Here is a 26,740-nt window from a genome sequence, read left to right as displayed (position 1 = left end):
TCTCCTTTTAGGTAAGCACCCCTAACCCTACCATTTGAGTTTGAGGAAAGAGTTTAAATTCATTAAAAACAAAAACCAACCAACCAAACAAACAAACAAACACTCCGAAGGAAAACATCTCCAATAAACTCTCCAGGATAAGGCCTGTTTAAAGTATAAAAATAAGTTAAGATATTTCCTGGAATAAAATGGAACAAGACTGGTGTGGGGGGAAACCCCAGCCAAGTCTAAATATATATTTCATAGCTTTTAAAATTAGTGCCTTAGTTTGGATTTAGCCCAATTCTAAGTTACTGCATTAAATTTCCCTGTCAATTCTGCATAAAAATACATGAAATAACTGTCTCAAGGCTTACTTTAAGGACCTTCAAAATTTGCGTGTGTGTGTGTGTGTTTGTGTGTATTAGTACTATCAATGCCAAAGTGGTTAGTATTTCAAATTCTTTTGCAGAGACTCTCAAACCAGTTTGATTAATTAGCCAAAACACAAAAAGTTACTAGAGATGGATCAAACTGAGGACATGTTCTGAAGATTTTCCTAGTCACTGAGGGCTACCAACACATAATCTCAGTATATTAAGCACAGCTGTCTTTTTTTTTTTAAATTTATTTTTCAGTTTTCAGTGGACACAACATCTTTATTTTATTTTTATGTGGTGCTGAGGATTGAACCCAGCGCCCCGCGCATGCCAGGCGAGCGCGTTACCGCTTGAGCCACATCCCCAGCCCCACAGCTGTCTTTCAACTCTACTTGGCAAAAAAGATTTTGTTTCAAAATTTTAAAATCTTACTCTGACAAGGAATAAAATGATAATGTACTGAGGTCTTAAAAATTTTTAACTACGGGCTGGGGATGTGGCTCAAGCGGTAGCGCGCTCGCCTGGCATGCGTGCGGCCCGGGTTCGATCCTCAGCACCACATACAAACAAAGATGTTGTGTCCACCAAAAACTAAAAAAAAAAAAAAAAAAAAAAAAAAATTTTAACTACTATACTCTATTTTGAATGCTGAGCTACCTCAGAAGAAACCAGCCTCAACAATTAGAAACCAACATCAACAATTAGCTCTCTTCCTATAGTCAGCAACTGGCTAGCAGACAAGATGCCTCAGCTACAATGGATGAAATGAATCAAACTATACCAAAACTCCAATCACAAAGTGTCCTGACACACCATTACCCTTTTTGGCAGAAGCACAGTTTCTTAGGGAGGCATTCTACAGTGATTCCAACTCAAGCTGAGCCTCTTTACCAGATCAACAACTTCATCTATGAATGCAGTGGTCTACTACTTAAGAATTTATCATACACCATTTTTTTTTTGGGGGGGTTCTGGGGATTGAACTCAGGGGCACTCGACCACTGAACCACATCCCCAGCCCTATTTTCTATTTTATTTAGAGGCAGGGTCTCACTGAGTGGCTTAGCACCTTGCTTTTGCTGAGGCTGACTTTGAACTCATGGTCCTCCTGTCTCAGCCTCCTGAACCGCTGGGATACAGGCATGCACCACTGTATCTGGCTACCATAGACCATGCTTAAAAGACTGTACAACAATACATGCCAAGAATAGACCTTGTTAAGAATCTGAGGAAATGTGACCAAAGATTTAGATCTAAGACTCTATACTTAATATTTAGTCATCGTTAGTATGTTTAATACCCAATTCACCCTCTTGCCCTGTCCTACAAGGCTGAAACCACTAAAATGTAACATTCAGTGAGTTTGGTTGAGGGTATTTATTAAATCTTCAACAAGTTCCAACATCAACAGAGCTGCTGGTTCTTGCTTCTATGCTTGCAGTGTTTTGGTGCAAAGATGTAAGTCACCATGCCGTTGTTTTTCCCCCAAGATGTCCACTTCATACCTGCATGAACACCTTTCCAATGACCACATCGTCGTCATCCTTAAACACTGTGCTGAAGACTACTGTGACTCTGTCCTTTTTAGATTCAACATACCTGAAAGGAACAAAATCAAGGAGAGTTAAGTACAGAATCAGAAGGGGGTTCTGGCAATAAGGTCATCTTAAAAAAAAAAAAAAAAAAAAAAGAAAATAACTTCATCTACAAGTAAAGACGACTACAGTTTTTAAGTTTCGGAATTCCTGAATCCATAAAAGCAAAGGCATGCCAAGAGACTAGTATTTGTGGCCAACAAAGTCAGTGTAATAAATGCATCCTAAGAGGTGGGAAGTGTAAATCATCAAAAGTAGATTTTATTAACTTGTATTATCAGGCATGACATGGAATCTAGAGTTAGTGATTCTCAGAATGCCACTTAACTTATGGTCAGCCTATGCTGCCTAATGATCTGCTAGTCTCTCTTGAGTTGGCCTTGAACTATTATTAATCCTCCAGCCTCAGTCTCTGGAGTCCTAGGGATTACAGGTCTAATAGCTACCACACCTAGCTCAGGGCTATTTTCTTAAACAGGACTCATAATATTAATTCCTTAAAGGAAAGCCTGGCATTTTCTTTTCATCTTTTGTTCACTCTGAATATATGAAAATTAGGAAAAGTAGACTATTTCCCCCCCTACCATCTACATCATTTAAGAAATTGTATAAGACACATCAATGTTTATAGCAGCTCAACTCACAATAGCCAAGTTACGAAATCAACATAGGTGCCCTTCAACAGATGAATGGATAAAGAAAATGTTGTACATACACACAATGGAATATTACTCAGCCGTAAAGAATGGAATTATGGCATTATAGGCAAATAGAGGGACTGGAGACTATCATGCTAAGTGAAATAAGCCAATGCCAAAACTCCTATGTTCATGTATGACTATACCACCAGCGTAACTCTATGTCATATACAATGACAAGAATGGAAGTCATACTCCATGTATGTATGTTAAAATACACTCTATTGTCATGTATAACTAAAAAGAACAAATTTTTAAAAAGAAGAAAAAGAAAAAAGTAGCACGAGAAAAGCATTTCAGGGGGATAAATACGATAGAGTTTAAAATCTGACCATACTATATTTCTTTCACTAAGTACCGTTCTGGTGTAACAGCCACAAACAGGTTTTAAGACCAAATTCTATACTCACATGGTTTCGTCATCTCTATAATGGATAACTGCCCTGTTCTCTCCTTCCTTGCCCTCTTCTTGGAATTGGAAGTATTTCTCAAACACAGAGGCAAAACAATTTCGCTTCAACATGCCAGCCTGATGTACAATGGAATCCTTGGATGCAGGCAGATTTTCAAGGTCATATAGCAAAGAGACATTGTATCCTGGAGGGGGAAAATATCACCCAGCAGCCACATTAAAAACAAAAACCTCCTGTAAAGAAACCAAATCTCTCAAGCAAACACAGACTAGAGGAATTAAAAACAAAAACAAAACAAATCTACAGCAATAATAACAAAATAACATTTCAGGTTCTGATGATATTTCACTTTCTCTCAGTGTCTATAGTTTTCACCAAGGGGAGAATGTTGGCCAATTCCATAAAAATCTTAATTCTTGTAAAATCCCTGTAAATATTTATAGCTAATTAAAAAACACTAGGCACGTATAACTAATTAAAACAAATTAAAAAAAAACCCACTAAGCAAAAATTTGGATCAATATCAAAGATATTATAAACATGGAATGGAAGTCAAAATCTAGAAAATTTGATTAGAAATTTAGTGTTCCTGAGAGTCCTGCAAAAGAAACCATACATGATGTCGACTTATAATGAAATACATAATCTTTTTCTGCTGGTTTGATGTGCCAACATTGTCAGAGTTGGGTGTCTTTCCAATAAAATACATCCTTTTAACATGCTATTGTAAACCCCTTTTGAAAGGAGACAAGGAAGAAAATCCAAGTGTCTGCTCATATATACATTCCCTATAGCTTTTATTTGTATATATTGTAAAAATTTCAAAGTTCTTTTAAAAACACTTTGCTGCATTTGATTTCTGCAATAATTCTTTGACAGCAGGCCAGATAAGGTTATTCTAATTTTACAGAGGGAAAGAGAGGTTCAAAGGAGCAGTGATTTGCCAAATGCAGCAGCATGACAGACTAGTACAGGCTCTATTTTGAGCTGAACAGAACGGGGTCCAAACTTGGCCTTGCCGCCTTGTGACCTCGGAAAATTGCCTAACCTGGGCAATTCCCACATATATTAAAAAAAGGTGTAAGTAAATGGAGGAGACTACTGTAAATATTAAAAGAATATATAGTATTTAAATACCTGGAACATAGCAGGTCATCAATAAATGGGACAGAAAAGAACTGAAATCAGTTTGCTGATCAATAGAACATTCTGCCTCTTATGGCATGTGGATTACAGATTCCAGAAAACAGGGCTGGGACCATTTGATTATATAATCAAGTGACATAATAAGTGCCCAAAAGCCTATATATGTTTTTGTAAGAATATTAGTACATCACTGAGGATCATTTCACATTCTAGGCAACTGACTGAAATAATTTAACCAGAACTTTATTGATCTTAAAATTCTGAAAATCTCAAACTTATATACACTATTTTATTTTTTCCCAAGAGCATTCCTAAGATCTATGTTTTTTTTTGCTGATCTACTCTCTTTGTGAGCATAGGCCATGTAAATCTATTCTAGGTAATTCTTAGCATATTTTGGCATTCTGGTATTAAATAATAGTAATCATTGCTACATTTTGTGCACCTGAAAACCAAGCAAACAGAGATTTGCTGGGTCTATGAAATCAAATCAAATAAAACTATAACTAAAGTCTAACCTTAAATTTTAAGACTTCTGACATGAATAGGACATACTGAGAATGAAGAAAAGTAACAATCTATTATAGCCAGTTGAGTTTTCTAAACTTGCCTTAGTAAATCCAACGAACAAAGTGAAGAAAAGATGCTACTTTCACATGTTTATACTTGTAGGAACTCAGGGTCTGCAATCTAGCAATATTTATGCTATAGCAAGAGATGGAAGAGAAGACCAAGGGAGAGAAACACCAACTCCCTATGTTGGGATCTTGGCTGTGACAAGCATGCTCAAGAGTTCCAACATATGTTCTAGATCTGTTTGTTTCTTTAGTCCTCTCTGTTAAACTCTGGATTCCTCAAGCCTACAGTGTTATTTATCTTGGTTTGTATTTCTGTGATACATTTGTTACATTAATTTGAGGATTAACAAATTTCAGTGTTATTTATGGACTCCAAAAACTTCAATCCATAGGCCAGGATGTTGCTCAGTGGTAGAGCACTTGTAGAGACTTGCCTAACATGTGAGGCCCTGGGTTTGATCCCTGGCAGCCTCTCAAAACAAAAACTTCACCCACAAATATTCCTAGTAACATGGCACATTCCAAAGGCACCTTTATTAGTGCCCCCCCACCAAAAGCAAAAATATAGGAGACATAAATTCTAATGGGGGCAGGAGGCAGTCATGTTGTGAATTTATCAAATTTTAAGGGGGTCTGGGGAACAAAAACTAGCCAAAGTAACTCTTGGTAATAGAATAGGAGACACACAAACAGAGACCTTCCTTCTCAGAACAGTTTATCAGTCAAGGTATAAAGTAACAATATTTGAGGAATAAATACTATGTTCAAATGATCCTACTATGTGGATCTCACTCTGGGACCCTGCTAAATCCTCTAAGCTGAGGCATGCCATTGGGTCACAGGGGTTAAAAATGCTATTCTGTCTTTACACTTTAAACCTCCTTTAAAGCAAAAGAACACAGCCGTGTTACTCATGAATGGCATGGTGCATTTCAATTTCTTTAAAGAAACACATCTATCATCTCTCAGAAAAATGGACTGAAGAGGGGGCTGACATTTTTGTTACTTGAAAATAGTGTTGACGAATATTTCTATTTCTTCTCCAAATATGCAGTGTACAGGGAAAGGAATTGCCAGGGGCTGTGAGTGGAATCAATATTTGCTTATTAGTCTTCTCAAAAGACATTTTAGTCACCATACTCAATAGAGGTGGCCCCCTGGCTGAAAGATTAAGGAAGAATCATTTTTAGCCCCATCAAGAAAATGCTAATGGGCTGGGGATGTGGCTCAAGCGGTAGCGCGCTCGCCTGGCATGCGTGTGGCCCGGGTTCGATCCTCAGCACCACATACAAACAAAGATGTTGTGTCCGCCGATAACTGAAATATAAATATTAAAAAATTCTCTCTCTCTCTCTCCCCCCTTCTCTGAAAAAAAAAAAAAAAAGAAAATGCTAATAATAAACATGAATTCTGCACACTCCACTATGTACCTGTAAACAGACTGCTTTAAAGGTTACTTTTATGGAGGAAGTGGAACCAGGACTGGGCCTCTGCAGACAAATGAATAGTATTTAAATAAAATCCTTTGGTTAGGAAAATCATAACACAAACAGGACACATCTCTTCATGTTATTTCATAGTTGCTCACATGACTACATACCTGATTCCGGATTTACCAAGAAACTCCCGTACACCCTCTTTAATAACTAGGAAGGGAAAAAAAAAAAGTCAATCCAAAGTCCATGATAATTTTTATATTTCTGAGGCTCAAAGTACTTGACAAGTTCTTCTCAGCTAGCATTCTTTTTAACTTTTATTTGGCAAGTGGAAAGCTAGAAGGGGAAGCAAATTTATCTAAGTCACCAAAGAGGTGCCTCTTAAAACTGGATCAGTTTAGGAGCTATCTTTCAAAGATTTGATTAGACTCAGATACTCTGTTCTCCTTCATATTCTGCATTGCACTCAATCATCTTTTGGTTCTGAGAGAGCAGAAGGATGATAATTGCTATCATAGAGAACAGATTGATAGTTACCAATTGAATGTACGCCAAGCCACAACCCGGGTGAACAAATAAAAAACAGGATTGTTGGAAACTAATTTCTGTTAGCCTGCTAATCTTAAATTTACTTAGCTCATAAAAAGCTTTTAAGACAGGACAGTAGATAATGGAATCTCAGTTACCAATAACTGGTTCAACAAGTTGGTGGCACTCTATCTGGCTTTGCCCCCAAACCAAACTTACTGCTTGTAGTTTTCTGGTTTTTTTTTTTTTTTTTTTTGAAGTAAATGACAAAACCAAAGCCCCCTTTACACCTTCATATTTTTTCTGTCAGTAAGACTACTTCTCTTGGTGGAATCTGCTTCTCAAATTATATGGTTAAGGAGACATGCTTTTTATTTTGGAAGGCATGGTTCTGACTTAAAAGTTATATGGGGTACATCAAGCAGTGGACAAGCCGCTATTTGGAGCTACAAAAGAAGTAGCTATTGGGCTGGGGTTGTGGCTCAGAGGTAAAGCGCTCGCCTAGCATGCGTGAGGCATTGGGTTCGAATCTCAGCACCACATAAAATAAAACAAAAACATTGTGGCTACCTATAACTAAAAAATAAGTATTAAAAAAAAAGTAGCTGTTCAAGTCAGTAACAATCTAATAAGCTTTCCAGCGTTTAGCAGTCTTTGTACTTTTAAGTCAAAATATAGACTTGGAATAATGACTAAAGCCCATTAAAAACTTATGGGAGGAAAGATGTCATCAGTATTCCTTAGAAGGTAAGGGCAATATAAAAATGAGGCCAATATACTAAAACTCAGTAGTATAACAGGTTGCAGAATTTTGTCAATAGACAGCCAGTCAATTTCTTACCTCTCTCACCACAAATAAGCCTTTAGTATTTTGGGGATACTAAAGAGTATTTAATCTATGCTGAATTACAAAATTAAAAATGAAAAACACAAGCTTTTGTGTTTTTAGTAGAATTTTAGTAGCCACAGAAAAGCACTGTAAACACAGGTAGCACTGAGTCATACTACATGTAAGCAGGCCCTTGTCTTATTCACAGTTGTGTGCTCAGCAGAGCAATAACCATCTGAAGGAATAGTGTTTTTCTTTTCATCTATGTCCAATGGACTATCTAGTATTAAAAACAAACAAAACCTAGGAATAAACCATATATTTTATGTTCCATTTGAAAAATTATTAAACAGTGAGGTTCTTCTCTAATAGCCCATTTTTTTTTGGGGGGGAGGGGTGCTGGGGATTGAATCCAGAACCTCACATGCTAAGCAAACATTCTACCACTGAGCTATATCCACAAGTCTGTGCCTGTGCTTAAATATTCTTTAGAAATGTCTTAGAAATGGCCTGCAAATAGTCCACTGCACAATTATTTCCTAGTATTTTACACATTTATTTAATAATAAACTTTCTAGCTATTTTCCAATAGCTAGAAGAAATTTCCAATCTGAAAATTTGGGTTATAGCATGGGTCCATGATCACACTGTTAAAGGTAACAGGTTAAGTAATGCCATGTGTAGTTCCTAGTTAGTGAACTAGTTATGGACACTATGAGGGATCTTTTACAGACAGGAACTGAAGGGATAGATTCAAAGGCACAGAGTTTATTGGTGGAATACAGTATTTGACCTTCAGACGTCCCATGTGCCACTTCTCCTAAAGGCTTTGGGGAAAAGTAATATCCACATCCACAAGAGTTTGTGCTATCTCTGAGTTACAATTCTGCACTGCATACTACCGTTACTTAGAGGTACTTGGAGGAAGGGGAAATCAGATGTGTGAGAAACCACAGTTCCTTCAATTTAGTTTAACTCTAAGCTTACTCAGTCATTACTAAAGAGTCAGGTTTATACCCTTTTCAACTCCTCTGCACCCTCTCCTTGGCTTTACCAGCCATTCCCTATTACTTCACTTGCATTTTTAACTATGATTCACATTTAAATTTGTGCCATCTCTCTCAATCTGACACCAGGAGATGGATGGAGGCAACCTGTCACTCATCACTGTTAATGTTCCCACACAGCAGCGAAGGCGGATTAAAAAGCCTTTTAAAATGGGCCCATGACAAAGTAACAAGCTTCCTGTGGTTATCACAGGCTGGTCACTGTTCAACCAAGGCAGGGAACCATTTACTATGCACTCAGCTCCAACACTTAACATTACTTACTCCACCCACTTGAGTGGGTGGGGCTGGTTCTTTGACCCTTCTGGTAGAGACAAGAATAGCAATATGTTCTATAGTTCCATTGTAAGCAAAGCAAGGAATGGAAAGAAAATTTAAGACATCTAGTTCAGGAGGTGGGGAAGAAGCTTGGTGGAAGACTGCTTGCTGGCATGTGCAAAACAAAACAACTACTTCAATGCTGTATTCTCTTCCAGGATTATTACGGCACCTAGCTTTTTAGAAAGGGTTGTCTATGGAAAAATGATTATACAACTTTTTAGTTATCTGTTCAAATGTTCAACACTTCCTTCAAGCAGTTGTCTTGTTTACTTGTGTTCTTTATCTGGTGAGAAGAGTTAGTTACCAACTTTACAAGACTAGGTCTTCCTCTTAAAGTACCCTGAATCCAAATTCTATAAATGTTCCTTCTTTCCTGGAACTGGGCAAATCAACTGCATGTGAATAACTAAGGGAAGTGACTATCTGTGGCTACTGGAATTCCCTTTAGTTAAGACCAATTTTAGTTTTTATATCAAAATATTTATTAAGTTTTGGACTATACTCCTTTACAAAGAGACTTTTCATTATTTAATTTTAAAATTATTCAAAAGCTACTATTCGATTTTAGAAAGGAAATATTTATTTATTTCCTATATCTTCATTCAAAAGAGTAAGGCGAGTCTAGTTTGTTAAAACTAAGAAGTTTGAAAACTGATTCAGGAACTGAGTCATACTTCCTGCTTTGAGACCCAACCACAATGTGTGCACACTGGTGTAACAGCGTTTTCTTTCTTCCATAAATGGCTCTCCCTAGAACAACTACAGTTCAACAGGAACCAAACCTACTACTTCAGCTACTGCAAGACAGCAGTGTATCAGGTATGGCCATCAAGAATTTCACAAGGCTTGGACATTTCTTGTTTCTCCTAAAATAGTTGTAAGGAAGAAGAGATATTTAAAGAAGCCAACTCTAAAGAACAGCAACTTAACTTAAAGGGCAATAATTTGTACCTAAACTTGCAGAATAAGAAACTGAGAGTATAAAATTTAAGCCTTGATTATATAGCTGCCGTGATAATGTGATAAAAATAGAATAGAACCTGTCTCATTCTTCTGGTAGCTACTTTTGTACTAGTCAAGAACATATTCTTTGCTCTGTTTTTGGAGAACTAAGGTGTTTTGCTTTTATAAAATCTTGATCCTTTGTTATCTGAAAAAAGGCAAATCCCTCTAAGATAAAAGTCATTAAACTTTGGTTAAAGAACATCTTTATCTCTCCAATATAAAAAGCAAGCAAATAAAGAACCAAAACCTTTTCTAGAAAACATTTCTTTACATGTTTATACGAAATGGAGTCATATGGGAAATGGTTGGGTGGGCAAGCTATATGGAGTAGCTGGTGCCCATGAGGATGACTTAGGGTCATAGATCTTCTAAGAGTGGCAAGCTGCCCACAAAATATGAAGAAGAAACAAAAGTCCTAAGGAAAATGATGTGGAACTCTTACCTCATCAGCACCATGTGCCTGAAGTTCCTTGTAGAATTTCAAAGAAATACTGACCATCACTTTCGTTTTGTCTCCATTAGGATTTGAAATGTGATAGAGGACCCCATCAAAATCTGTGAGGAAAGTAAGTAAGATTTCTTACCCTGAGAATAGGAAACAATCTAAGTACCTACCTTAGAGCAGGCCATAAGGAAGACTTCTGATAAACAGGCATATAAGTAAAATGAAGTCTGCAGGAAGTCAGCAGAAACAACGTTGTGCCAAATCTTTTCTTACCCTAACCACAGCTTGGTGCTAAGGGAACTTATTTAAAAAATTTCAAAGAAACCCAAAGCCAACAATAACAACAACAACCCCCCCAACACTTCTATTGTAATGCTTTTTTTTTTTTTTTTTTGGTATTGGAGATTGAGCCCAAGGGTGCCAATCTTATTTCATTTAGACCCCTCCCCAATGATTTATTTTGAGGTGATCCTAGACATCATGCCATTTGACCCATGTATACTCCAGAACATATCTTCAGGAGATAAACTATTAAAAAAACACAAAAAACTATAAGCTGGGAATGGTGGTGCATGCTGGGAATGGTGGTGCATGGTGCACACCTGTAATCCCAGCAACTCTGGAGGCTGAGGCAGAAAGACCACAAGTTCAAGGTCAGTCTCAGCAACTTAGAGAGACACTGTCTCAAAATAAAAAAGGGCTGAGGATGTAGCTAAGTGGCAGGTCTGATTTTTAAAAATACCATGTTAGGGGCTTGGGATGTGGCTCAAGCGGTAGCGCGCTTGCCTGGCATGCGTGCGGCCCAGGTTCGATCCTCAGCACCACATACAAACAAAGATGTTGTATCCACCGCAAATTAAAAAATAAATATTAAAAAAAATATCTCTTTCTCTCTTAAAAAAAATACCATGTTAGGCGTAATTTTTAAAAACAATTTCTTAATATTAAATATCCAGCCAATTGTCTCAAAAATTCTGTAAACATTACTGTTTTACCCAAGAAGATCTACTACTGCATATGGTTATCATTTAAACCTCTTCTTATCTATAGGCCTATGCCCTTTTCAGTTGCTGTCTTCCTGCACTACAGTAGACTGATTTAGTCTGTGTAATTCTGAAGCTAGGTGCTGAGTGCCATTGCACAGACAGCTGGAAAGAGAATCAAAGGGAGATCTTACATTGCTAGTTAGTAGGAGGGGACAGAGACGGTGCCTGCCTTCCAAGCCACACATGGCACTTCAGAACTCTAGAAGTCTTTCAAGATCATCTAGTCAAGCACTTGTACTTTATAAAGAGTGATCATAAAAGTCCTTAAAGTTCAAAGAGCAAGAGAGTTGTATCAATATGCAATTCTTTTTTTTCAAATATATTTTATTTCTATGTGGTGTTGAGGATCGAACCCAGTACCTCATGCATGCTAGGCGAGCACTCTGCCACTGAGGCACAACCCCAGCCCTCGATATGCAATTCTTTACAGGTAATAGAAAGCAACAGTCATCTCTGACTTGAACAAGGAAGGTTCTAGCATGTTCTTGTCTCCCCACAACTCTATTTGGTACACTAAGACAATGGCTACTAGAAGATAATACTGTGAAACTTCCAAATTAAAAAGAACTTACTTACAAAATGAACCCCAAACTTCTAAGACACAAGTAATCTTATATAGTTTACCAAACTCCAAAGTCAGTTGTCAAATAATCAAATCCATGAAGTGGTCATCTAAAATAAAGACCTCAGCTGGGTGCAGTGATGCATACCTGCAATCCCAGTGACTCTAATTGCTTAAACAGGAGGATCATAAATAAATTTGAGTTCAGCCTCAGCAACCTAGGAAAGCCCTCAGCAACATAGTGAGGCCCTGTCTCAAAATAAAAAGGGCTGAAGATCTAGCTCAATGGTAAAGCACTCCTGGATGAAATCCTTTGACTTCCCCCACTCTCAATAAAAATCGAACACCAAAAGAATCAAAAAGACTTGACAATCAAGGGACAGAATCCAAGATATCAGAGCTTATTATTTTAGGAACAATTTTATTTTCTATGTATCTTTTCTTAATAGTTTGAAAGACACTTACCTGCAAATGTTACTTCTACTGCTTCTGGTTTGTTTCTGTAAGACAAAACAAAAAGGCTTTCAGTTAACTGTACTGCTGCATTCAAGGGGACTAGGAAAAGCTCCTGTGCTTTATTCACAATTAGACCATTCTGTATAAACCTCAGGCTTACTGTTAAAATAGAGTATACAATTCATTTGTATACCTGAACCTTTGGACTTGCTTAAAGTGGAAAATAAAAAAAGGACAGCTATTTTTTTTTTTTAACCTGTTGTTTGTAATCTCTTACCATGATCAGTGCTCACTTTCAATTCTGAATCCAGAGAACATATATATGTGAACTACGAAACAACATCTTTTGGTCAATGCCCCCCCCCAGAGTGGTGATGGGGGCAACAAATTCAACCAGAAAATGGCTAAGTATAATGTAGAATGATTTTTAATTTGCTTAAAGTGAAAGAATGATTTGGGGCCATAAAACAAAAAAGTTATGTTCAGTTTCAAGGACCATCTGCAAGTCTTCCACATATCCTTCCCTGCTCTTCACATCACCAAAATACTTAATACTCTCCTTTATGAATCCCTCTCTGGTTCTACCTTACTTTTGTTTTGAAATCTTAGCTCTGTGCTTATAGAGAGTATAGCACAAAATAACACTGAAATCCCTGAGAATAGTCAACACCTTTTCTAGCTTTTTCTTCATGTTCATGTTTTGGGACAAATAACATCCTTACACCCTTGTTTTCTCATCTTGTCTATAAAATGGGAGAATAACATGTTCCCATTAACCTCATAGAACTACTACATATAAAACAAGAGGTCAGACCTGAAAGAATTGGGAAGCAACAACAATTAACTACCTGTTACTTTTCCTTAGCCTGGCACACACACTTCTATCTGACATATTTCGCTATTACCTAGAAAGCATGACATACATGCCATCTATGAACAATAATGGTTAATTATCCCCCCCAGTGAAACATTGTTTACATCTTCTCCTTTTCTTTAAAGCCAATAGTAGCAAATCAATGACAATGCTACTGCTTTAGCAGCTAGCTTCCCAGAACTCGAGTGATCTTGCTTTGTTTTACGAGCTAATAGACAGCATGGATGTATTTCCACATTTTAAAAAAATATTTATTTTCTGGTTGTAGTTGGACACAATACCTTTATTTTATTTGGATCAAAGCCAGGGCCTCACATGTGGAAAATGAGCCCTCTACCGCTGAGCCACAAACCCAGCCCCTCCACATTTAATTTTGAACAACTTGCTCAAGACCTCTCAGTCAAGTATGTATCTTTTATGCTCTTTCTGATCTCTCACTTGTGAAAGAAACAAGACAGATTTGCTCTCTAGGGAAATAACGGAATAGGTAACATGGTATTAAAAAATACTAGGTAATATGGTTATTAAAAAGCTGATGCAGAAGCTAAACAACATCTTTCAAAAAATTGGTTTCTATTTAGGATGTAAATCCTGTTGGGGGGGAAAAATCAACCTATATGAATCGTAATACAAAGTTTCACCCTAGTCAAGCACAATGGCACGCTATATTTCCAGCTACCCAGGATCACCAAGTTTGAGGCCAGCCTTAAGAACTTTGTGAGACACTGCCTCAAAATAAAAATAAGAAGGGCTGGGGATGTAGCTGAGTAGTAGATTGCTTGCTTTACATTCAAGGACCTGGCTCTAATGCTCAGTACCGCAAGTTTAAAAAAAGGAGAAGGTTCCAAAGTCATACATATGTGATAAGAAATGTGTGCTGGGTTAGCGTATTCAGTGAACTTACCGAAAGGCTGTGGGTTTAGAATGTGAGAAAAGAGTTAGATGAAAATGTAAATCATTTAAAAAAAAAAGAAAATTTAAATCGCCTCTGATCTTTCACTTTGAAACTGTAGCCAGGAAACAAGGACAAAGAACAACCATTCCTCACCTCTAGAAACAAAAGTACAGAACAAAGAAATGGCAACATTAATCTATGGCCCATTTGAATGATAAAAATTAAAATGATGTCCAAGAAGAAGATGCACAAAACATTTTTCCTGGAGAAGGCTAGCAGTGCTGAAGATTCAGAGTTTATAGAAGTCCACATTGCATCACTTAATAGATGGTTACTCACCCCCACACCTACCCTTTAACCTTTTGGCTTTACCTCAGTCAAGAAAGGGCTAAATTTCTTACTCTCCCTCTTACGAAGAGAAAAATCAACTATAAATAAAGAATCTTATGGTTCCAGGCTATAAACATTTGACTCCAAAGGTTCTCCCCGCCCTAAACATTCGACTCCTAGGCCTCCCTCCCACCCCGCCCCGCTTAGGCATAAAATACCCTGAGCATAGATTCCCACTGAGAAAAGTTGCTAAGATTGATCCAAAGTGGTTTGCTGTGTGATTTAGGAATATCTGTTAAGTCATTGCTATTAATATTTTAGTTTACTATTCATGGCTGAACAAAAGGTTTGAAGAAGAAAGGCTGCCAAGGACACAATTAGGTCAAAGGAGACTTCAGAAGTCATCTGGGAGTTAGAGATCTGGAAACTCCATGTTCCCACATGGAGACTGCTCAGGGTGGAACCTACCATTAACAGGATTGTTTCTCGGTCCTAGAACTAGGTGTTGGTTGTTATCTTTCGTGGTTTAAAATTATGGCACAGAAGAGTAGATACAACTGGTCTCCAAGGGAAGAATATAATTTAATAGGCCAAAAAGATATTTACTGTTCTACCATTTGCTAAAGTTTCAGATATAGGGGGTGAGTTTAATTATAGAAAAAGTAAGACCGTCAGAGTTGATGGTTCCAAGTTCTGTCACTTACTGGTTTTGTGACCGGTCACAGGCAATGATACTAAAAAGTGGTTGAGCCTCAAGTTCCTCTTTTATCACTGAGGATAAAAACACCTTCCTCACGGGCTGTTGCGAACCCTAACTGAGACGATGGATGTTCAACAAAGTTTCCCAACCAGTGTCTCATGACTAAATCACAGATATAGAGATAATGATCTCCACAGCCTTTAGAGTAGCCAGTGGCAGGATCTTTAGGCCAGACTATTTACCTAACTGGGCCATACAAATATGATATGTTCTGTCTGCGCCATATGGTAAAGAAGATCAGGAAAAACAAGGACAGAAGCACAAAAAAGTCCTTAATACACACTAGTTACTCAATGTCTATATTCTCCCAATCCAGTCTTTCGATTCTAAATGATCTACTATATTTTCACACAGATACTTTTTGAAATTTAATAAAATTGTGTTAAAGCATATTAACATGGCGCCTCGTTCACAAAATACCAGAAAATTAGTTTTTTTTTTCTCCTCGAATAGAGTCAGAGGAGACTAGACTGTGAAGTTGTGGTTGGGAGAAGTTTCAGGACTGGTAGCACTCAGAATCAGGAGTTGGTTAGCAGTGGTACAAGAAGAAATAAGATTCCTATTAGCGTAAGACTGTTGAATCCTAGAACAAGCCAGCTGGATGGTCCTTAAGTCACTGATTGGATAGCCCAAGATATTAAAACACGCTCAATTTATTCAGAGGGACTTCAAGAGCTCTTTTCTTTTCTTGGTTCTAGGGATTAAACTCAGAGGCACTCTACCTTTGAGCTACCCCTCCAGTCTTTTTTTAATAGAAAGGATCTGCCGGGCGTGGTGTACCCCTGTAATCCCAGGAACTTGGGAGGCTGAGGCAGGAGGATCATGAGTTCAAAGCCAGCGTCAGCAAAAGCGAGGTGCTAAGCAACTCAGTGTGACCCTGTCTCTAAAAAAGGGCTGGGGATGTGGCTTAGTGGTCAAGTGCCCCTGAGTTCAATTCCCAGTACCAAAAAAAAAAAAAAAAAAAAAAAAGAGAGAGAGAGAGAGAGAGAGACAGGATCTTGCTAAAATTGCGTAGGCTGGTCTCCAACTTACCATCTTCTGCCTCAGCCTCCCAATTAGCTGGGATTACAGGTGTGCACTATTGTGCTGAGCAAATTATTCTTTTGAGTTATTCTTAAAATCCCTTAGAAAAAAATTTCTATTCTTTTTCTAAAGAAGCTTCTGGAATGTCAATGATCAGTCAACAAAGAACTCCTGGCAAGTGTATTAGCTAATCCTTTTTTTCCATTAAGGACTCTGCACTTTTCATTCCTAAATGCATCCTAGGATCCAACTTCCCCCTGGAGCATTTGTGTCCCTCTTCGAGTTATCCAGTCTATGTCTTGAATTAGAGGGAATATTGCATTCAGCTCACTCTGATTACTCTTAAATCCTCTATAAGGCTAACATTATTCTTTGTGAGGAAAGCCTATGAAGTTCATCATATTAGATAAGGAGTAGTCCTCTTCTTTGCTAAGCTATATCTCAAAATATGGAGAACAAAGAGATTTTTAAAAGTGTCAGAAGAGTGATAATCTTTTAATGAAATCAATAATCATTCTATGTGGCTTCATTTATTCCTTCAAGAAAACACTCTATTGAGCTGACTATATACATATTGAGAATGCTGGGGAAACAACGATGACTTTTCAGTCCCAGCCCTGTACACATAAGGTTTGGCTGAGTGTAACTCTGGGGCTTCATACCCAACATGATCCCAAGGAGGCCAGAGGACAGGCAGCAGTATGTTAGCTATAATGTCCTGTAAAAAGACCAACTACATCCTACTTCTTCTAAGTGCTTAAACAATGTCCTAATTCTGATTCACTTTAAACCAGTCTGACTCTCTGTGGACATATGCAGCATATCTGGGACTGAGAACAAGGTATCAGCAAGATTTAATTTATTCTTTTCTAAAATTTCTCCTCCCACAGTCCTCGCCCACCCCAACTGGCACTGCTTGCTTACTGAGCTTCACTCCCCCTCACAGAACCACAGCTCTCCATAATATGCACAGGCTGTGTGGCAAGGAGCCAGCAGGCACTTAAAATTAACAGCAATTCGCATCTGACAGCATTTCCTTGGTTCTGAACTCCAGACTGCAGCTTACTTGACAGGCCTTGCTTTTGAGGCTGAAAAGGTTCTTGGTGTGTACACAGCAACAAAAGAATTTAATTAATTTGCCAAATTACTTCTGCTTTAATTGTGGGTCTGGGTAAGAATTTCTAAATGGAAAAGGCTATGCTGTTGGTAAGACCTGTATAGGATGTTATTTGCAGTGTTGGGTATAGCTTTTTAATCAGTCACATTTTGTTAGTTTGTAAGGCTTCCAGGAAGACAATTTACTAATAATCATTCCTTTGTGAGAACACATATATAGATAGTTCCATTAAGCTAGTTATAATAGTAGCAGCATTGTGGTAGGAAAAAGAAGAAATTTATTTGGAATGAATCTTAAGCTTTGCCAGAACTACCTCTACATTAAAAGGTAATTGTGACCGGATATATTCTTAGATAGTGTACATGACAGAACTGCTTTACCCTAAAAGAAATCAAGACTTTTATTTATTTATTTTTTAGAAATTTTTTTAATATTTATTTTTTAGTTTTTGGCAGATACAACATCTTTGTTTGTATGTGGTGCTGAGGATCGAACCCGGGCCGCACGCATGCCAGGCGAGCGCGCTATCGCTTGAGCCACATCCCCAGCCAAGGGATTTTCAAGACTTTTAGTAGAAGGTCAAGGCAAGAAGATCCAGCAAAATGATCTGAGAGGCATCATTAAAAAATTAACCTCTAAAGGAAATTAGTGCAATGGTATTCTGAAGTATATACCATAAAAGAACTCTCAAGACCATCTTAGAAAGGCTGGGAATGTAGTACTGGTAGAGTATCTGCCTAGTATGCACAAGGCCCTGGGTTCAACCCCAGTAGTCCAGAAAAAAACAAATAAATAAACAAAAGACTATCTCAAGCATTCATTTTTGGTAGTTGGATCAGTGCCATTCAATAGAACTTTCTGTGATAATGGAAACGTTCTATATCCACACTGTCCAAAAACAGTAGCTACTATCCACATATGGCAATTAGAAATGTGACTGAGGAACTCAATTTTACTTTCTAAAAATTTTTATTTAAATTTAACCAGCCACAAGCAGAGAACGAACTACTGTATTGGACATTGTAGAGTTGGAATGTGTACTCAGGAAAAAGGTATGCTGATCTATAATTTCCCTAGTTGGTTTATTCTGACAAGTACAAAATACAGGGTGGAGCTGACCTCTCCCAGCAGGTTCCCACACTGGCAAATCCTTTCAAACCTCCAGTGTTTCTCCTTTAAGTGATTCCTCTTCTTTAACTTCTTTCTCTAATCTCCACCCCAACACAGTTCATCCCTTGGTGCCTCTGTAACTTTGAAAGGCCCCTTTTTTTCTATTGCTGCCTGGTGCTAGGTATTGGTAGAATCCCATAAATATTTATGATGCTCACACTAGTCATCCTTGCTGTAAATTCTGGTACATGCATGCACCTTGATTAACACTGCACTACTTCACTGTTGCCTCACCTTACTGGTATGCTTAGAAACTCACACTTGCTTGGAAGTTAACTTCTGCTAGGTATTACATCTGTAATCAAAGGAAAATCCTACCTATATCATAATATAATGGTCCTTTTCAAAGATTTTCAAAATAATTTTCAGCAGAATGACTTGAACCCATTTATTCAAAGTCACATCTCAAAGGGGAAATAAAAGACAAAACTTACTACCACCCAACTAATATTCACCACTACTACAAGGTTTACCTTTATAACAGTCCTCGAATTCTAATTTCTAATTAAAACAGACTTGACAGCCTACTTTAATCTCTCTGAAATGCTGCTCTTTTTAAGAAGTTTTCTAAAAGAAAAATAAAGTTCTGAATAGTATGCCATACTATGAAATCACAAGTTATTAATACACAAATAAGTGTAAACGTACTCTTACATTAAAAGGCGTGACTCTACTTGAAAATATAGCCATTTATCTCATGGATCAACTTATAACCACCCAGGCCTCATTCTTTACTAGTCTGGACTTGAGAATGCATTAAGATCAGTTGTGAAAATGCAGAAGTTAATCCAGCTTCCTCCTATGTGACACTGCTCAAAAAATGTGCATAGCAATCACCCAAAGAGAACCTAGGCTGATTCACTTGAACATTTAAAATGTGAAGGGACTGGTAAGAGACACTGAAGGCAAGAAATCAAACTAAAATATAAGCAACTGCAACCCTTGTCAGGAAACAGCACAGGAAAGCATGCATTAATTCAAGGAAAGTAGTGCTTTGTTTTATAGATAAAATCTGTGACCTTATAAAACAGACAGGACCCACAATATATTCGATTTAAGTGGTGGGTTAGTACCTTTTAAAAATGCCTGCAAGCCACGAGTTCATTTATGACCATGTAGAATTTCCCCTCTATCAAACCTCTCCCTCAGTGAATCTCTTAAGCACTTACTTTCCTATTTCTGGTTCTCGGTTCACCAGAAACAGTTTGCATTTATTTCCTAACTGTGAAACCAAGATGTGAATCCCCATCCTCACAGATGGGGAAATGAAGCAGAGGAACGAGTCACAGACGGCCAAAAATTAGAAGCTCAAACACAACTCTTAACCTCATGTTTTAAATATTATATTAGAAAAGCAAAGCAGATTTGGAGGAGGAGAGGTTCATCTTTGTGTTTGACAGAGAAGGTAGCCTTGGAATATGTCCCAAGGTTATCTATGAACTTCGTAGATTCTGGAGGCTGAAGCGTGTAACTGGGCCAGGATTACTACAGAAGAAATCACAGACCAGGGTTTTGTTTAAAAATTTAAAAGATAACCGTAAAGGCAAGGGGGTGGAGAAAGAGCATTAGAATCACAGAAAAGAGATAAGGAAAGGACTATTAACTTTGCTTGAGAAATAAATCTATAAAAATGGCTAGTGTCTCTCACAGTAGAGAGCTGGGAAGAGAAGCTAGGAAGATGGCTTTTTTTCTGGGGCAAGACTGGGTCTACTTTCAGTCTTTTCCCCTCCTACTCCCTGGAGGACGTGGGGGTGGGGAGCAAGAATGCCGGTGGTGATCTGGACCTGAACCACCTTCCCACCTCCAGTCCTGGGAATTCCTGAAACTACTTCCAACCCAATCCTTAACAGGCTCTCTCCGGGTTCGCAACAATATCGGGGAATATAGAGGGAAGGGGTTTCCTTCTCGCCCCAGAGGCATGGGCTCCCACGGCCAGAGTTGCGGCTCCTGCTGTCCTAACGTCCCACAGGTCTCCTGCCCTTTGGCATGCGCGCTCCTTCAGTCCACTCGCCGCTTCCGCATCCCTGCTCGAGCCTCTCCCCACGCATCTCTCCCCTCACCCCACCGCGCCCGGCAGTCTCCCACGTCTACTCCACTGGTGCAGCCCCTATGCCCTGCCGGGATCCCCATCTCTCTCCTCCAGGTCCCGGGGGCTAGACCACACCGGGAATTAACTGGGGTCAACTCTACCTCCCCCGCCACCCCCGGGCCCCGGCGCGCGCTCACCCAGCAGCCGCGTTCTCGAACTTGAGCGCGAGCGTCTCCTCGATGATGCGGTTGTTCACCTCCAGCAAGATCATGGCGGCGGCTGCCCCGGGCAGGGGAAGGAGAAACAAGGGCGGGTGAGGGTGGGCAAGAGAGGGAAAGACTGAGGGAGCGGCCCTGCTGCCCCCTGAGGAGGGGGGCTGGGTGGGGTAGGAGGTTGAGGAGAAGGGGAGAGGGACCGGGGTGGGGAGAAGGGGAAGACGCACAAATTGGCCCGCACACTCACTGACTGTGGAGATACCCAGCCACCTGACCGACCTGGCCCCAGAAGCCTGAACCCGCCTGCCGAGCCGCCGCCGCCACCGCTGCAGCCTCTCCGACAAGCCCGGTCCCCGCCCAGCCCCCGGCTCTAGCCGGCCACTTCCGCTCTCACACCCACTTCCGCTCGCCGCCCCAATGCGCGGCCCCGCGGCGCCATTTCCGCTTCGATTCCAGCACGCGCACGCAGGCACGTAAGGGGTGTGTCTGGAAAGGTCGCGCTTGCGCGTGTGTGATGCCTCTCTTTTCCTAAAGAACCGCCTCTCATCCAAATCTTTACTAGTGTTTTCTCCACCGAGCTGGCCTTTCCCTGAGGTTGCTTCACCATCCAGCTGCTTCTTCCTGCTTGTCCCTGAGGCCCAACTCCACCTTCCGGTTCTGTCATTTCAGAGGCCCCTCAAGAAACGCGCCCTTATCTCTCAGCGGGATTCTTTGCTTCTAGTTTGTAGGGGATGCCCCTTCCTCATCCCAGATAGTGACTATCCAGAGGCACCATCATGCATACATTTCACCAACATGTATTTAGGGGGCTCTTGCTCAGTGCTGGTGATACTGCGATGAATGAATAGACGAGGACCTGCCCTCCTAGAGTTTGGAGTCTGAAACAATAAATTTCAATTGCGCAATTGTGCCTTCTCAAAGGGCGATGAGGAAAGGAATGAGTAGTCCTTTAGGTTAATAGGCTGCCTAGATGAGCCTTTCTGGATTCCTGTCATGCTTCCATTTCTGTGCCTGGGGAGCTGCCTCCGGTGCTCTGGAACATGATATTCTCGCCCTTCAGTACCTCTGCTAGGGACATCTCTTCCCACTCATATGCCTGTAGAATCTGAAGTCATCTTTGTGCTGCATCTGCACCTTCTGCCTCTGTACCTTGTTTTGCATTTTCCCTCTTGCTGGGAAAGTATAACAAACTAAGTCGAGTCCTTCTACATGCAATGAAATGATTTATTTTCTGCTTAGAGTTGGGGGCCATACAAAAAATGAACCAAAAGATCTAGTCCTATCGTCAAGGCCCTGACAGCCTTAAAAAAAAAAAAAAAAATATATATATATATATATATATATATATATATATAATTTATATATATTATTTTTAGTGGGTGATGGACCTTTTTTTAAAAAATATTTTTTAGATGTTGATGAACCTTTATTTTATTCATTTATTTATTATATGTGGTGCTGAGAATTGAACCCAGTGCCTCACACATGACAGGCAGATGCCCTACCGCTGAGCCACAACCCCGCCTTGGCCCCCGCCCCAAGCATTTTATTTATTTATTTATTTAGTTATAGGTGGATACAGTGTCTTTATTTTACTTTATGTGGTGCTGAGGATCGAACCCAGTGCCTCACTGCATGCTAGGCCAACGCTCTATCTCTGAGCCACAACCCCAGCCCCCAAAAGAATTTTTTCCCTCCTAAGGTGCAACATATTTTTAGTTGATACTAAAATACTTGATACTTCCCAACTGAGTCAAGCTTGATGTAAAGAAAGACTTCCTTAAGTATATAACAAGGTATACTTTCTTTGATTTCCATCGATAAAAAATTAATCTAGGCATTGACATAGACACTGAAACAGGGCAAATCTGGCTATGCTTGTCAAACCTAACTTGTTTTGTTCACTTTTAGTATTTGATTTTAGTTGACTTTAAAAATCACCAATTTTAGAGGTAAGCAATGTATTATTAGACTTCAGATGGCTTATTATAGATAACATCCCCGACAAACAGATTCTGATAGTTACAGTTGCCCAGGCCATTTTTCAGGAACTTGGAGCAGCCTTTGTCTAGCTGAATGTGTTGATGCCATAGACCTCTTTGCTTGGGCCTGTGCAAGTGTCCAATGGGTGATATTTCAATGTCAGGGGATCAAAAAATCCAACCTCAGATCATACTAATGCAAACATTTTCTATTAATAGCCATGAAGTTTGATTATCTATGCATTACTTAATTTTTCCTCACCTTCAATCACATTTTCACATACTTTTTTTAATTCTATAAATTTCACAAGCCCTATCTTTAGGTGGATTTGGAGTTTGCTTGCCTGTGTCTGCACCTCATGAATAAACTCTTTTTCTCTTTTGCAGAACTCATCATTTTAGTGACTGGCATACAGTTTAATGGGCAAAACAGGCCTGATTTGGTAACATAACCATTAACTTTTCATATGTATTATCTCACCAAGCAAGCATCCTATTCCACGGCACAATTGTTTGGAATGAAATAATACCTTACTTGTTTAAGTTGACGCTAACATTTTTTTTTTCCCCTCAGAGATGCTGTCAAAGTAACAGAAAGAAAGAAGAAAAACAGTGTGTGTGTTTCATAGAAACCTTGACCCATATCCATAGGCCCTCTCTCTCTCCCCTGCCCCAGTGAAAACAAACTTCTTTACTTAGAAACCATGGATAATTTTCAGGACATTGCAGATCCCCGTCCCCAAATTATAGGCCAACATTTTCACATTAAGTCTTTTTCACTTTTATAATTTGTATAAATAATGTTAATACCTCCCTGCCCACAGGTACTCTAAGACTCTATCAAAAAGCCTAGGAATAAGGGCTGGGAATGTCCTTCAGATAGAGCACTTGCCTGGTATGAGAGAGGCCCTGGGTTCAATCTCCAGCACTGCAGTAAATAAATAAAAGTCTGGCAATAACATTTCCCATATATTCAAATATCGAAGATCCACTTTTTCTCTGGAGTATTTTTCCTTTCTCTTCTTCCAACTGGGCTGACATCTCTCTAGACTTTCCACACTATTGTCACTCTGGGATTTTCATGCAACACCAGCATGAAGGAAAATCCCAGAGTGACAATAGTATGGTGTTGTTCCTGGATCCCATCTCTTCCTCTATCTTAGTTTACAACTCTTTCCTTGTTTTGTGTAAGCACCTCCTCAAGTAACTTCCTAAGAAAGGAATATAGGGGATATGTTAGTATCTTTGCATATTTGTAAATGTCTGAATTATATTCTGACACTTGATTTGTAATGGTGCCGGATATTCATGTTTGAAGGGAATTTCCCTTATCCTTTGGAAGCTATTACTCCATTTTCTTCAAACTCCAGGGTTTTGTTACGGAAGTTCAATTCCTATTCCTATTCTTTTTTTTTTTTTAATATTTATTTATTTATTTATTTATTTTTTAGTTTTCGGTGGACACAACATCTTTGTCTGTATGTGGTGCTAAGGATCGAACCTGGGCCGCACGCATGCCAGGCAAGCGCGCTACCACTTGAGCCACATCCCCAGCCCCCCTATTCCTATTCTTGATCCTTTGTATGTTATACCTCCTGCCATCTTTGAAAGCATTAGGATTTCTCTTTAACTTATTGGCTGAAAGTTTTATAATGATATGCCTTGCTGTGACACTTTCTTATATTTATGAACTGAATACTCATTCAAAATGAAAGCTGGTCCTTCAGTTCTAGAAGAAAATTTCATTCATTACTTCATCAATGATTGTCTGTATGACTATCTGTCTCCTTCTGTAACACCTATCATTTGGAAGTTAGTTTTTCTGGGTTAATCCTGTAATTTTCTTTCTCTTTCTCTTTTTTATAGTACTGGGAGTTTAACCCAAGGGTGTTTTACCACTGAGCTATATTCCTAGCCCTTTTTTTTATTTTTTATTTTGGGCTAGGGTCTTGTTAGGTTTATGAGGCCCTTGATAAGTTGCTGAGGCTGGTCTCAAACGTGCAATCCTCTTGCTTCAGCCTCCTGAGCTGCTGGGGTTGCAGGTGTGCCCCACAGCTTCCTGTGATCCTTTAATTTTCTATTTTTTATTTATTTGAATTTTTTGGTTTGGTTTTTACATTATTTTATTTTATTTTTGCATGCTGGGATTGAACCCAAAAGGACTTTACCACTGAGCTACATCCCCAGCCCTTTTTATTTTTGTTTTGAGACAGGGTCTTGCTAAATTCCCTAAGGTCTTGAACTTGTAACCCTCCTGCCACAGCCTCCTGAGTCCCTTAAATAACATCACTGTGCTTACTGGTTATTAAACCTGGGATACTTAACCACTGAGCCATATCCCTAGCTCTTTAAAAATTTTAAATTAAAAAAAATTAGTTGTAGATGGACACAATACCTTTATTTTATTTATGTGGTGTTTAGGATTGATTCCAGTGCCTCAATCATGCTAGGCAAGCATGCTACCAGTGAGCCACATCCTCAGCCCCAAATTTTTAAAATTTTGAGATAGGGTCTTGCTATTGGTTGGGGCCTAAATTAGCTTCAGGTTTGAGGCTAGCTTCAAACTTGTGATCCTCCTGCCTCAGCCTTCAGAGTTAGTGGGATTATAAAGGTGTACCACCATGCATGGAGGGTTTTTAATTTTTTTTGGTTCTGGACACTTAACCCAGGAGCACTTTACCCACTGTGCTGCATTCCCAATCCTTTTTGCTTTTTTTATTTTGAGACAGTGTCTCAGTAAGTTGGTAGGTCCTCACTAGGTTACTGAGGCTGGTCTCCAGTTTGGGATTCTCTTGCCTCAGCCTCCAGAGTTACTGGGATTACAGATGTGCACTATGGTTTTTACTTTTAACTGGGGTAACACGTATCTTTTGTTTTGCAGTGCAAGAGTGGAGGAGGTAAATATCATCTTAAATATACAATTCAGTAGTGTCCATTACATTGTTATACAACCCACAAGAACTCAACGCTTCTTTTTATCTTGCAAAATTGAAATTCTAAACCCACTTGTTGCTTGTTTTTCTTGTTATTTTTCTGGTATATTTCTTTGCTGTTATCTTCAACCATTTTAAACTTCAGTTTTCTTATATTTATTTATTTATTTTTATGGGGCAGAAGATTGAACTCAGGGCCTGTGCATGCTAAGTAAGCGCTCTATCACTGATCTACACCCCAGCCTGGTGTTCTTATTTTATTTTATTAGTACTGGGATTAAACCCAGGAACTTTACCATTGAGTTATATTCCCAGCCCATTTTTAAATTTTTTTTTTTTTTTTTTTTTTTTTTTTTTTTTTTTTTTTACTCTGAGACACCGTCTCGCTACATTGCTTAGAGTCTCGGTTACTGAGGCTGGCTTTGAACTTGCCATCCTCTGACCTCCTGAGCTGCTGGGATCACAGGCATGTGCCACCATGCATAGATCTGATGTTCTTATTTTAACTCCCAAGATCTTTCTTTTTCTCCCCACTGACTGTCACTTTCCCTATTTTCATTTTATGGGTAGGAGTATCTTCTCTCTCTCTGAGGATATTGTAGTGAATTTGTTTTTAGTTTTCTTCTGCTCTCTGCTTTATCCCTGCTCCTTTGGGTCTTCTTTGCGCTAATTTGTTTGGGTCTTTTTGTTTCATGTTAATGGCAACCTCAAAAGCGTGGCTACCTTAGCAATCTGTTCATTTTAAGGATGAGACACTAAAAAGCTGAGGGCAGATTCTGAATGACAAGATTAGTTGATCAGCACCTGGCATCTCAAAAAGATCTGTCATCTGGGAGCCCACTGGAAAAGCAGTAGGTCCCTTGAACCTACAGAGGTAATATTTATTTATTTTCATTCTGGGGATTGATCCCAGGGCCCCATGCATGCA

The 26,740-nt window shown here is 39.1% G+C and overlaps 1 protein-coding gene across 1 annotated transcript in view; it reads right to left on the bottom strand.

The window, feature by feature from the left end:
* Arpc2 (actin related protein 2/3 complex subunit 2) overlaps positions 1-21,270 on the bottom strand; it is a 31,051-nt gene extending 9,781 nt beyond the window's left edge. The window contains exons 1-7 of the mRNA XM_026390385.2: positions 21,177-21,270; positions 20,880-20,961; positions 12,494-12,528; positions 10,418-10,530; positions 6,390-6,435; positions 3,063-3,249; positions 1,865-1,958 (exon numbers count right to left, since the gene is read on the bottom strand). Of these exons, the coding sequence (XP_026246170.1) occupies positions 1,865-1,958; positions 3,063-3,249; positions 6,390-6,435; positions 10,418-10,530; positions 12,494-12,528; positions 20,880-20,953 (549 nt within the window). The 5' untranslated portion in view covers positions 20,954-20,961; positions 21,177-21,270. The remainder of the gene's footprint in view (positions 1-1,864; positions 1,959-3,062; positions 3,250-6,389; positions 6,436-10,417; positions 10,531-12,493; positions 12,529-20,879; positions 20,962-21,176) is intronic.
* Between the last annotated feature and the right edge of the window lie 5,470 nt (positions 21,271-26,740).

Source organism: Urocitellus parryii, chromosome 1, assembly GCF_045843805.1.
Source record: "Urocitellus parryii isolate mUroPar1 chromosome 1, mUroPar1.hap1, whole genome shotgun sequence".
Taxonomy (NCBI): Eukaryota; Metazoa; Chordata; class Mammalia; order Rodentia; family Sciuridae; genus Urocitellus; species Urocitellus parryii.
Note: the sequence above shows the minus strand (reverse complement) of the source record. Positions and strands in the feature narration are given on the sequence as shown.